Source organism: Felis catus, chromosome F2, assembly GCF_018350175.1.
Source record: "Felis catus isolate Fca126 chromosome F2, F.catus_Fca126_mat1.0, whole genome shotgun sequence".
Classification (NCBI taxonomy): Eukaryota; Metazoa; Chordata; class Mammalia; order Carnivora; family Felidae; genus Felis; species Felis catus.
The window spans coordinates 66,486,094-66,497,323 of NC_058385.1; the positions used below are offsets into that span (position 1 = coordinate 66,486,094).

Genomic DNA, 11,230 nt, shown 5'->3' on the forward strand with positions numbered 1-11,230 from the left:
TATTGTCTAACATTGCTCTCAAATTCCCCAATAGCCAATTCATCAAATATCTCTATTTAATATCCAGGATTTTTAAAGAAAACATACCACAAATAAGAGACCAGAAACAAACAAAATCTGTATTGCTTTAAACATAACCTTGCCCAAGACTACAACTTAATTTCTGAAATGCATGCATTTTATCTTTTAATGCCTAAAGCAATGTTTACCAACACAGTTTTCTGCTAGTTCTTCTAGAAATATGTCCAGTGGTTTAGGATTCCAATCTCTTGTATGAATCTTAAGAATTTCTTTTCGAGCCTGTAAGTAAGAACAATTTTAATTTTTTTATAATAAGGCGCTATTCAGATTTGAATAATTTCAATTTAAAACAGTTTTATCTAAAAATCATAAAGAAATCAATACCTACTATAACTGTAAATAAGAACAATTTTAATTTTTTTATAAGGCGCTATTCAGATTTGAATAATTTCAATTTAAAACAGTTTTATCTAAAAATCATAAAGAAATCAATACCTACTATAAAAAAAAACAGTAAAAAGTAAAAAGAAAAAGATGCACTTGTAAGCATTTAAGGAATTTATGTTAAAGAAGATTCGTATTTCTAGTGTTTAAGTTCTAGGCATCATAAGTGTGAATGAGAAAAATTAATAATGATGGAACTATTGTTCATTCTGGTCTATATTAAGAATTGTTTGGGGCGCCTGGGTGGCGCAGTCGGTTAAGCGTCCGACTTCAGCCAGGTCACGATCTTGCGGTCCGTGAGTTCGAGCCCCGCGTCGGGCTCTGGGCTGATGGCTCAGAGCCTGGAGCCTGTTTCTGATTCTGTGTCTCCCTCTCTCTCTGCCCCTCCCCCGTTCATGCTCTGTCTCTCTCTGTTCCAAAAATAAATAAACGTTGAAAAAAAAAAAAAAAAAAAAGAATTGTTTAAGAGTACTGACAGCACTACTCATGTTTTCCTCCTTGGTTCTCAAGAGATTAAGTGGCTTTAAAACAACTAGGTAGGATTGTATGGTAGTGTCCATGCAAAAGTCAAGGCTAATAAATTGACTAAGGATTAACTGTTCATTATTAGGCTACATGCTCTGAAGCAAAATAAAGTCATATGGTAACATTCAAAGGCTATGCTCAAATTGAGAAAAATGTAAAAGTACATTTAGGGGGGCATTATTTTAATTAGAAAAAAAAAAGGATTAAAAAAATCCATATTCTTTTCTTTAAATAAAATAAAACCTCCCTAAGAATACATACATTACCTCTTTGGATGTTAATCACATTTGACTTTGCTTCAGAACATACAAAACTCAAACTTCAAATTTTCACTGTGCCAAGATTTCCTATGATAAGAGCAACATAGTCTGTCAAATTCTGAATAATGTTAAATTCCTACATCTTTGTCAGGTAGGCTGAAAAGGAATTCTCTGTCAAAGCGACCAGGCCTTCGCAAAGCAGGATCGATAGAATCCAGTCTGTTGGTAGCACCAATGACCACAATTTCTCCTCTGCTGTCCAATCCATCCATAAGAGCTAGCAAGGTGGAAACAATGGAACTAAATGTAAAAATAAACAAAAAGAGATTAAACATATGATGCTGAATATATTATTCCTTCTTATGCTAAGACTTAATACATTAAACATGTGAACACATATTCTCAAAGCATGCCATTACTTCCCACAGATTTAAAAACCTTGTAAAATAACATACTAAATGGCATGTAGAGGTTAAAATCAATGAAAAACATAAATGGTTTTTAGAATGCCACTAACAGAAGACATTTCATAAAGCGTAACTTCACATAGGAACTTAAGAGTTCCTCAAAAAGGATACTTCAAAAAAAAAAAATACTAGAGAAACTGTATCTAAAAAGTGGTCCATTGTATACACATTATCAACAAAGAATGCCCAAATAAAATAGAATATACATAAAGCATTGAAAGAAAAAGAACTTTAATTACATTTTAATTATGGAGAGAGAATAGTAAAACAATCTCCACATCTTCATCACCCCTTTTTAATAATTATTAATGTCCTTTCAGGGCACCTGGGTAGCTCAGTTGGTTAAGCGTCCAGATTCGGCTCAGGTCATGATCTTACGGCTTGTGGGTTTGAGCCCGGCATCTGGCTCTGTACTGACAGCTCAGAGCCTGGGGCCTGCTTCGGATTCTGCGTCTCCCTCTCTCTCTGCCCCTCCCCTGCTCACACTTTTTCTCTCTCAAAAATAAATAAGAATTTAAAAAAAGTTATCAGTGTCGCTTTTTTATGACTTCACCTAATTGTGTTTTTCTCCATCCAACAGATTTTAAAGAAAACCCCCAAAACTTTCCACAGATCATTTAATCCATAAATATTTCATATTAAATACTTCATGTATTTATTTCTAAGATAAGGACTTTTAAAAACTCCCACAGTACCAGGACACCAATGGAAATGACAATAATTCCTTAATATCACCTAATATTTAATTTTCCTAATTGTTTCAAAATATCTTTTCTACATTTGATGTTTTTAAGCCAAGATCCACACACCTTGGGGTCAAATGTCCCTCAATTCCTTAACAGTCCCCATTGAACCTTCTTTTTTTGCCTTCATGCCTTTTATTTGTTGGAAGAAACTGGGTCTTTGCCTTGTAAAATTTCCTTCCCACATTCTGGATTAGGCTAACTTGTTTCCTGATAGGGTCATTAACTTGTCCTATATCATTCATATTTCCTACAAACTAGCAGTTAGATCTAGAAGCTTAATAGATGCAGCTTAAACTACTTAGGATAGCATATATGATAGGAGTATTCCATGTACTTCCTACTGTGTACTCAGCAGGTACATAATACCAGTTTCTCATTTAACATCAGGGGATTGGGTTTACATGAGGGGTTATCAGCTTACTACATCCATCCTAAACTTCGCCATCAACCTTTTTACTTTACTGTTTTTGTAGCCACTTACAATTATTGCTTAGATCAAGGTTTCTCAATCTTGGCACAAATGGCATTTGGGTCAGGTAATTATCTGTTGTACAGAGCTGTCCTTGGCACTGTAGAATGTTTAACAACAGCTGTAGTTTTCACCCACTAGATGCCAGTGATACATCACTCACCTCCTCCAATTTGTCACAAAAATGTCTCCAGACATTTGTCCCATGGGGGGCAAAATCTACTCTCAGTTGAAAACCACATGGCTAGATCTACTATATCATAAGGGGTTGCAAAATGGTGATTTTCTATTTCAATAATTTCCTCTGTATTTATTACCTATGATTTCCCTATAAAGAACAATGTTACTTCATCAATTACTCTCAATCATGGCATGAATCATAGTTACAGGACAGGAAAAAGAAATGCCTGATTCATTTTGTTTATCAATTTTCAGAGTAATGAGTCACTGTTTTAGCACCCTTTGGAGTGACAAATTTTTTATTTTTTAAAAAAAGATCATTAAAAACTGACAGTTTTTATGTATTTGATGCTTTTCACTCTATTATAAGCATTATTATTTTTAAAAAAATTTTCTTTTGATGTTTTTATTTATTTTTAAGACAGAGCATGAGCAGGGGAGGGGCAGAGAGAGAGGGAGACACAGAATCCAAAGCAGGCTCCAGGCTCTGAGCGGTCAGTACAGAGCCTGATGTGGGGCTCGAACTCACAGACTGTGAGATCATGACCTGAGCCGAAGTCAGACACTTAACTGACTGAGCCACCCAGGCGCCCCTATAGTCATTATTATTTTTGATGCTCGAATTATCCCATCTTGGCCAATTGAAACTTTCAAAACTGACTATGTCATTCTGTTATGACCCTAGTAGTTTTCAATTGCTTCTTTGCTTCCAGGCATTACAAGATATTCCAGGCTAGTCTTGCTTATTTCCAAACTCATTTCTATTACCCACCATCTCTCCTCTAAGTGCTAGTACCACATTTTGGGTGCCAGGGGTGTGAACTGCTACTGGGTTGTAGTAACTCCTAGGCATTTTTAAGTGTCCAGAGCTAGAAACTATTTTTTCTTAAAAAAATTCATCCCAGGGGCGCCTGGGTGGCGCAGTCGGTTAAGCGTCCGACTTCAGCCAGGTCACGATCTTGCAGTCCATGAGTTCGAGCCCCGCGTCGGGCTCTGGGCTGATGGCTCAGAGCCTGGAGACTGTTTCCGATTCTGTGTCTCCCTCTTTCTCTGCCCCTCCCCCGTTCATGCTCTGTCTCTCTCTGTCCCAAAAATAAATAAACGTTGAAAAAATAAAAATAAAAAATAAAAATAAAAATGGCTTAAAAAAAAAAAAAATTCATCCTGAAAGGCACCTGGGCTGCTCAGTCAGTTAAGCGTCTGACTTTGGCTCAGAACATGATCTCGTGGTTCATGAGTTCAAGCTGACAGTGCAGAGCCTGCTTGGGATTCTCTCTCTTTCCCCCTCTCTCTGCCCCCTCCCACTCTTACTCACTCTCAAAATAAATAAAGTTAAAAGTAAAAAAAAAAAAAAAAAAAAAAAAAAAAAAAATCAATCATCATGAATTCATATTGATACTCCCAATTCAAAGTAAAGATTTTAGGGTTTTAATTTATTTTATATTTATATCCTTTCTTAAGCTAAAAATCATATTTTCTACGGCATTCACATACTTACTTGTATTGTCTTTCAATATTATTACTAACAGATAAAAATTACAGTTTAATAATGTTCAATGTGCTAACTTTTCAAAATGCTTAATTTAACAAAAATGTTTGTGCTCAGATATTTTAAGTCTTTGGTTAAAAAATTGCACATTAAGTTTCTCATATCAATATATAAGCCACCCAGTTTCCCAACACCATTTACTGAAGAGACTGTCTATATTCTTGTGTACAATATCCCCACTGCATATTCCTGCTTTTATCAGAGATTAATTGATCATATATAAGTGTGGGTTTATTTATGGGCTCTCTATCCTATTCTATTGATCTATTTTTGTGCCAGTGCTATACTGTTCTGATTACCATAGTTTTGTAGCATATCCTGAAATCCGGGATTGTGATACCTCCACCTTTGCTCTTCCTCAGGATTGCTTTGGCAATCTTTGAAACTGGACCATTTTCTTACACAATTCACAAAAACAAACTCAAAATGGATTAAAGACCTACATGTGAGACCAGAAACCATAAAACTTCTTAAAGAAAACATAGGGAATAATCTCTTGGACACTGGCCTTATTAGCAACAGTTTTCTAGATGTGTCTTCTTAGACAAAGGAAACAAAAGCAAAGTTAAACTATTGGGACTGTATCAAAATAAAAACCTTTTGCAAAGCAAAGGAAGGTATCAACAAAACAAAAAGGCAACCTACTGAATGGGAGAAGACCTCTACAAATGATGTATCCAATAAGGCATTAATATACAAAACATATAAAGAACTTACACAAGTCAAAACCAAAAAAAACAAAAAAATAACAAAAAAAAAAACCCAAAAAACAAAAAACCAAATAATCTATTTAAAAAATGGGCAGAGCACATTCTTTGAAAGAGCAAACACTTTTCTAAAGAAGACGTACAGATAGCCGAAAGACACGTGAAAAGATATTCAACTAGCCATCAGGGAAATGAAAATCAAAACCACAATAAGGTATCATCTTATATCTGTCAGAATGGTAACATCAAAAGACAAGAAATAACAAGTGTTGGTAAAGATGTGGAGAAAAGAAGACCCTCATGCACTGTTGCTGGGAATGTAAATTGTTACAGCCACTATAGAAAATAGGATGGTGGTTCTTCAATAAGTTAAAAATACCATATAATCCACTACTGTTTATTACCCCCCCCCCCCAAAACAAAAACGCTACCTGGAAAAGATACATGTACTTCTATGTTTATTGCAGCATTATTTACAATAGCCAAGATATGAAAGCAACCTAACTGTCCATCAATAGATGATAGATGGGTAAAGACGATGTGCTATATATGTATACAATGGAATATCAGCCATAAAAAAGAATGGGATCTTGCCATCTGAGGCAACCTAGAGGATGTTACACTAAATGAAATAAGTCATTCAAAGACAAACAAGAAATTATTTCAGTTATATGTGGAATCTAAAAACAAAACAAATAAACACCACAGAAACAGAACCATAAATATAGAACAAACTGGTAATTGGCAGAGGAAGGGAGATTGGGGGTGTGGGCAGAATGGGTGAAGATTAAGAGGTACAAACTTACAGTTATAAAGTAAGTCATGAGAATGAAAAGTGTAGCACTGGGAATATAGTGAATATTGTAATAATGTTGTATGGTGACAGATGACAACTACACTTACCTTGTATGAGCATAGCTTAATATATCGAAATGCTGAATTGTTATGTTTTACACCTTAAACTAGTAACACTGTAGGTCAACTATCCTTCAATTAAATACATGTATGTACTTGAGAAGGCATGTACTTCCCAAATTATAATTTTTGTTGCTAAAATTCTAATTCCTTTTAGAACTATTCCAAAACATAGTACTCAATTATTTGGTTGCAAAGTAATGGTAGTATTGTTAAATATGTTTGATCCTACCAATACAATGAATAAAATATGGCTGCTGATGAAATTTGTCATATATAAAAAGTCTGTATGATTACTGTTAAGTTATTGCAGACACAACTATTTTTACCATAGCACTTAACATTTTGATTTACTAAGAGCAACAAATGAAATTGTATATAGTATCACGTCAAAGACCACCAGACTACACTAAATATTGTTAGATGTTAAGAAAATAAAAACCTACTTCTCACATTATTATGTCTTATTCCTCTTCATATTATTTATAATAAAAAACAATACTGGCATATATGAAGACATGTAAACATTTGCTTTAGAGTATCCAAAATTAATTAAGCAATTACAGATAATACTTGAGACAATTTGAAAAGAGGGTTCTGAAAAACTGAAGATGAACTAGGATTAAAATTTAGATTCAAGTTGAGGCAGTGTCACTAAGGACAAGTGCCCCCACCTTGGCAGTCAGTTTATCATAGAGGAGATGCAATTCTCTTGTTCTGAAAATTAAAAAGTTGGGCTAATAACTGAATCTCAAACTAGTAGTCATGCACTAAGACGTATTTTGTTTGGCCAAAGCAGTATCTTAAAAAGATCTGAATTAGTTGGCAACATTTAAAAGATATTTAACACAAAAATTTGAATATAACATTTAAGAAAGTGCAAATTTATTTTTCAAGTCTGAGTCAACTTCTGCACTTCAATAATAGGTTTGGGCTAAAAACAACTGGCTATGCTCTTATGATTAGATGCTCAGCCACACTCCAAACCATAGTCCCACTCTTACTACTGGCTTGCCTCACTCATTTCATTTGCCTTACACCTCACTAGCCAGTGGACATTTAAGTTTGTATCATGAATTAAACCTGTAACCAAGATTTTAATACTGTGCTTGTGAATACCTTGCCATGCAGAACAGGTTCATTTTTCTTTTTGTACTATATATTGGGGTTCTACCAAGAAGAAGAAACTGCTGGTTTGTGAAGTATCTTTCACTATTTTAATATTCTATCCCTTATGCAGTATCAGTACAGCTCAGAATACAGGAAGAAAGACAGAAGTGCTATTAAACAAATTTTACCTGTGAATCTGATCTTGCCTGCTTGATCGTACAGGAGCCAGACCATCAATTTCATCAAAAAAAATAATGGATGGGCGCATCTGATAAGCCTAGAAAGCAGGTCCAGTGGTTGCATGTTAATATGAAAAACTTCAAATATATAGACTTAATATGAACCATTTTAATCTGTTTTCATTCTAACTTGCTTAGGAGAATTAATTTCTAATATGTAAATCTAAACATAAATCTAAGAACTATATTTTAAGAACTTACATATCCAAAAATATAATGCAAACAATTTAATTTTTTTGCATTCTCCATTGGAATTATTCAAAATACATACTCCACTGGTCATATACCTTGGGTTTCATATAGCTATAGTTATTGGGACACACAAAATATATATTTAAAATCAACTGCTAAAACAAGACAAAGAACAGAAGACAATGACATAGCCTTCCTCCATGTCAGGATGGGAAAACACTTAGCAAGATGCCATATTTTTTTTTTTTTTAAGTCTATTTCAGTTAAGTTAAAGAAACTCAGTGTGTTCTATAAAGAGATTTAAAAGCATCTGCAGCAATATGCCTTAGTAGATCAGAATGTATTATCTTACAATGTGCTGTCAATACAATCTGGGATATGAAATTGAAAGCTACTCTAGGGCAGAACTAATCTTCAACTCACATACTGAGACATAACTCACTACTGTTAAGTATGAGACTACTAGCCTCTCTCTGGATATGAGACATAAGACTCCAAAGAACTTAGATCTTATTATTCCTTTCTCTTCTTCCTATAAAACTGTCTATCATAAGTCAGTATTATCTTAATAAAGAATATTTGGTCTAATTTTTCTGAAAAGTGATTAAATGCCACACCTATCTAATCCTTACATACTTACACCCGCATTGATTACAGATCTATATAGCGAAATTTTAATATCATACCTGATCAAATAGCAATCGTAGCTGTCTTTCAGACTCTCCTACCCATTTACTCAGACAATCAGCACCTTTCCTCATGAAGAATGCTACTCTTTTATCCCCTTGACTGCACTCATTGGCAAGTGCTCTAGCAACCATAGTTTTTCCAGTTCCAGGTGGGCCATAAAACAAACAACCTCTATAGAAGAATAAGTGTTATTTTAGTACTACATTAAAAAGTAGACTCTTTAAATTAGAAACCAATTCCATGAATACAAATTAGTGAATAAAGTAAGACAACTATTGTTTCAATCCACAAAGCACAACTTAAAACCTGAAAATTAATACTACTACAAAATTAATATTGAAACTAAATAAAACCCTTTATTTGAAACATTTTCTTTTTTAAAAATGTATTTATTTATTTATTTTAAGAGAGCACGTGCACGTGTGTGAGTGAGCAGGGGAGGAGCAAAGGGACAGAATCCCAAACCAGCTCCATGCTCAGCACAGAGCCCCACATGGGGCTCAATTATGACCTAAGCTAATATCAAGAGTCAGTACTTAACTGAGCCATCCAGGTGCCCCAAAATAAATTTTCTTTTAGTCATTCATCATGCCCATCATATTACTTTACCTTGCATAGAAGTCAAGCTTAAAAAGACTTGATAGTTTACTTTTGTGACATATCAAGGGAAAGAATACATTTCATCTACAACCTTTGGTCTCAGCGTCAGTAACACAACACCAAAAGTTGTGCAAGAAAACACGTTGGGAATGAACAGAAGAGAAAGTAAAGTAAAAAAGAGAGAGCTTTAAGAAATAACTGTGGTGTTTAGGTGGTAGAGATTAGGACAATGTAAATAATTTGACATCATTCTTGGTGACATCAGTCATGGGGTAATCTATAATTTTTCATTTATTTCTAAAGTTATTCATTGCTCTTAGAATAGAATTCTTAAAAAAAATGGGCTATATCCGTAACTCTTTTTTCAAGATTTATTTTTAGTACTTATTTTTGAGAGAAAGAGACAGAGTGTAGTGGGGGAGGGGCAGAAAGAGAGGGAGACAAATAATCTGAAGCAGGCTCCAGGCTCTGAGCTGTCAGCACAGAGCCTGATATGGGGCCCAAACTTGTGAACTGAGAGATCATGATCTCAGCTGAAGTTGGACGCTTAAATGAGCCACCCAGGCTCCCCTATACTCATAATTCTTGTTAGAAATGTAAAAAGTATATAGAAATAGAACATGTCATGGATTAAGTGCTACCAAAGTAACATGAAATAATCAATTTCAGATCACCATATAACTGCTCTTGAAAAGAAACACTAAGGATAAAAGCCGTATATGAAGGACCCAACGCTAATATCATCCTCAATGGGGAAAAACTGACAGTTTTCCCCCTAAGGTCAGGAACAAGACAGGGATGTCCGCTTTCGCCACTGTTATTCAACATAGTATTGGAAGTCTTAGCCTCTGCACTCAGACAACCCAGAGAAATAAAAGGCATCCAAATCAGCCAGGAGGAGGTCAAACTTTCACTCTTTGCAGATGACATGATACTCTATATGGAAAACCCAAAAGATTCCACAAAAAAACTGCTAGAATTGATTCATGAATTCAGCAAAGCTGCAGGATATAAAATCAACGCACAGAAATCGGTTGCATTCCTAATACACCAACAATGAAGCGACAGAAAGAGAAATCAAGGAATCGATCCCATTTGCAATTACACCAAAACCCATAAAATACCTAGAAATAAATCTAACCAAAGAGGTGAAAAATCTATACACTGAAAACTACAGAAAGCTTATGAAAGAAATTGAAGACACAAAAAAATGAAAAAAGATTTCCATACTCCTGGATAGGAAGAACAAATATTGTTAAAATGTCAATACTACCCAAAGCAATCTACATATTCAATGCAATCCCTATCAAAATAACACCAGCATTCTTCACAGAGCTAGAATAATCCTAAAATTTGTATGGAATCAGAAAAGACCCCGAATAGCCAAAGGAATCTTAAAAAAGAAAACCAAAGCAGGAGGCATCACAATTCCAGACTTCAAGCTATACTACAAAACTGTAATCATCAAGACAGTATGGTACTGGCACAAGAACAGACACTCAGATCAATGGAACAGAAAGAGAATCCAGAAACGGACCCACAAACATAAGGCCAACTAATCTTTGATAAAGCAGGAAAGAATATCCAATGGAATAAACACAGTCTCTTTAGCAAATGGTGCTGGGAAAACTGGACAGCGACATGCAGAAGAATGAACCTGGACCACTTTCTTATACCACACACAAAAATAAACTCAAAATGGATGAAAGACCTCAATGTAAGACAAGAAGCCATCAAAATCCTCGCAGAGAAAGCAGGCAAAAATCTCTTTGATCTTGACTGCAGCAACTTCTTATCGAACGTCTCCAGAGGCAAGGGAAACAAAAGCAAAAATGAACTACTGGGACCTCATCAAAATAAAAAGCTTCTGCACAGCAAAGGAAACAATCAGCAAAACTAAAAGGCAACCGACAAAATGAGAGAAGATATTTGCAAATGACATATCAAATAAAGGGTTAGTATCCAAAATCTATAGAGAACTGATCAAACTCAACACCCAAAAAACAAAGATTCCAGTGAAGAAATGGGCAAAAGACATGAATAGACACGTCTCCAAAGAAGATATCCAGATGACCAACCGACACATGAAAAAATACTCACCATCACTCATCATCAG

General features: G+C 34.9%; 1 protein-coding gene across 3 annotated transcripts in view; it reads right to left on the reverse strand.

Moving 5' to 3' along the window:
• ATAD2 (ATPase family AAA domain containing 2) overlaps window positions 1–11,230 on the reverse strand; it is a 68,680-nt gene that overhangs the window by 21,458 nt on the left and 35,992 nt on the right. For all 3 annotated transcript variants that reach the window (XM_023248160.2, XM_023248159.2, XM_023248161.2), the window contains exons 12-15: window positions 8,511–8,685; window positions 7,582–7,670; window positions 1,391–1,550; window positions 210–300 (exon numbers count right to left, since the gene is read on the reverse strand). In XM_023248160.2, coding sequence (XP_023103928.2) covers window positions 210–300; window positions 1,391–1,550; window positions 7,582–7,670; window positions 8,511–8,685 — 515 coding nt within the window. The remainder of the gene's footprint in view (window positions 1–209; window positions 301–1,390; window positions 1,551–7,581; window positions 7,671–8,510; window positions 8,686–11,230) is intronic.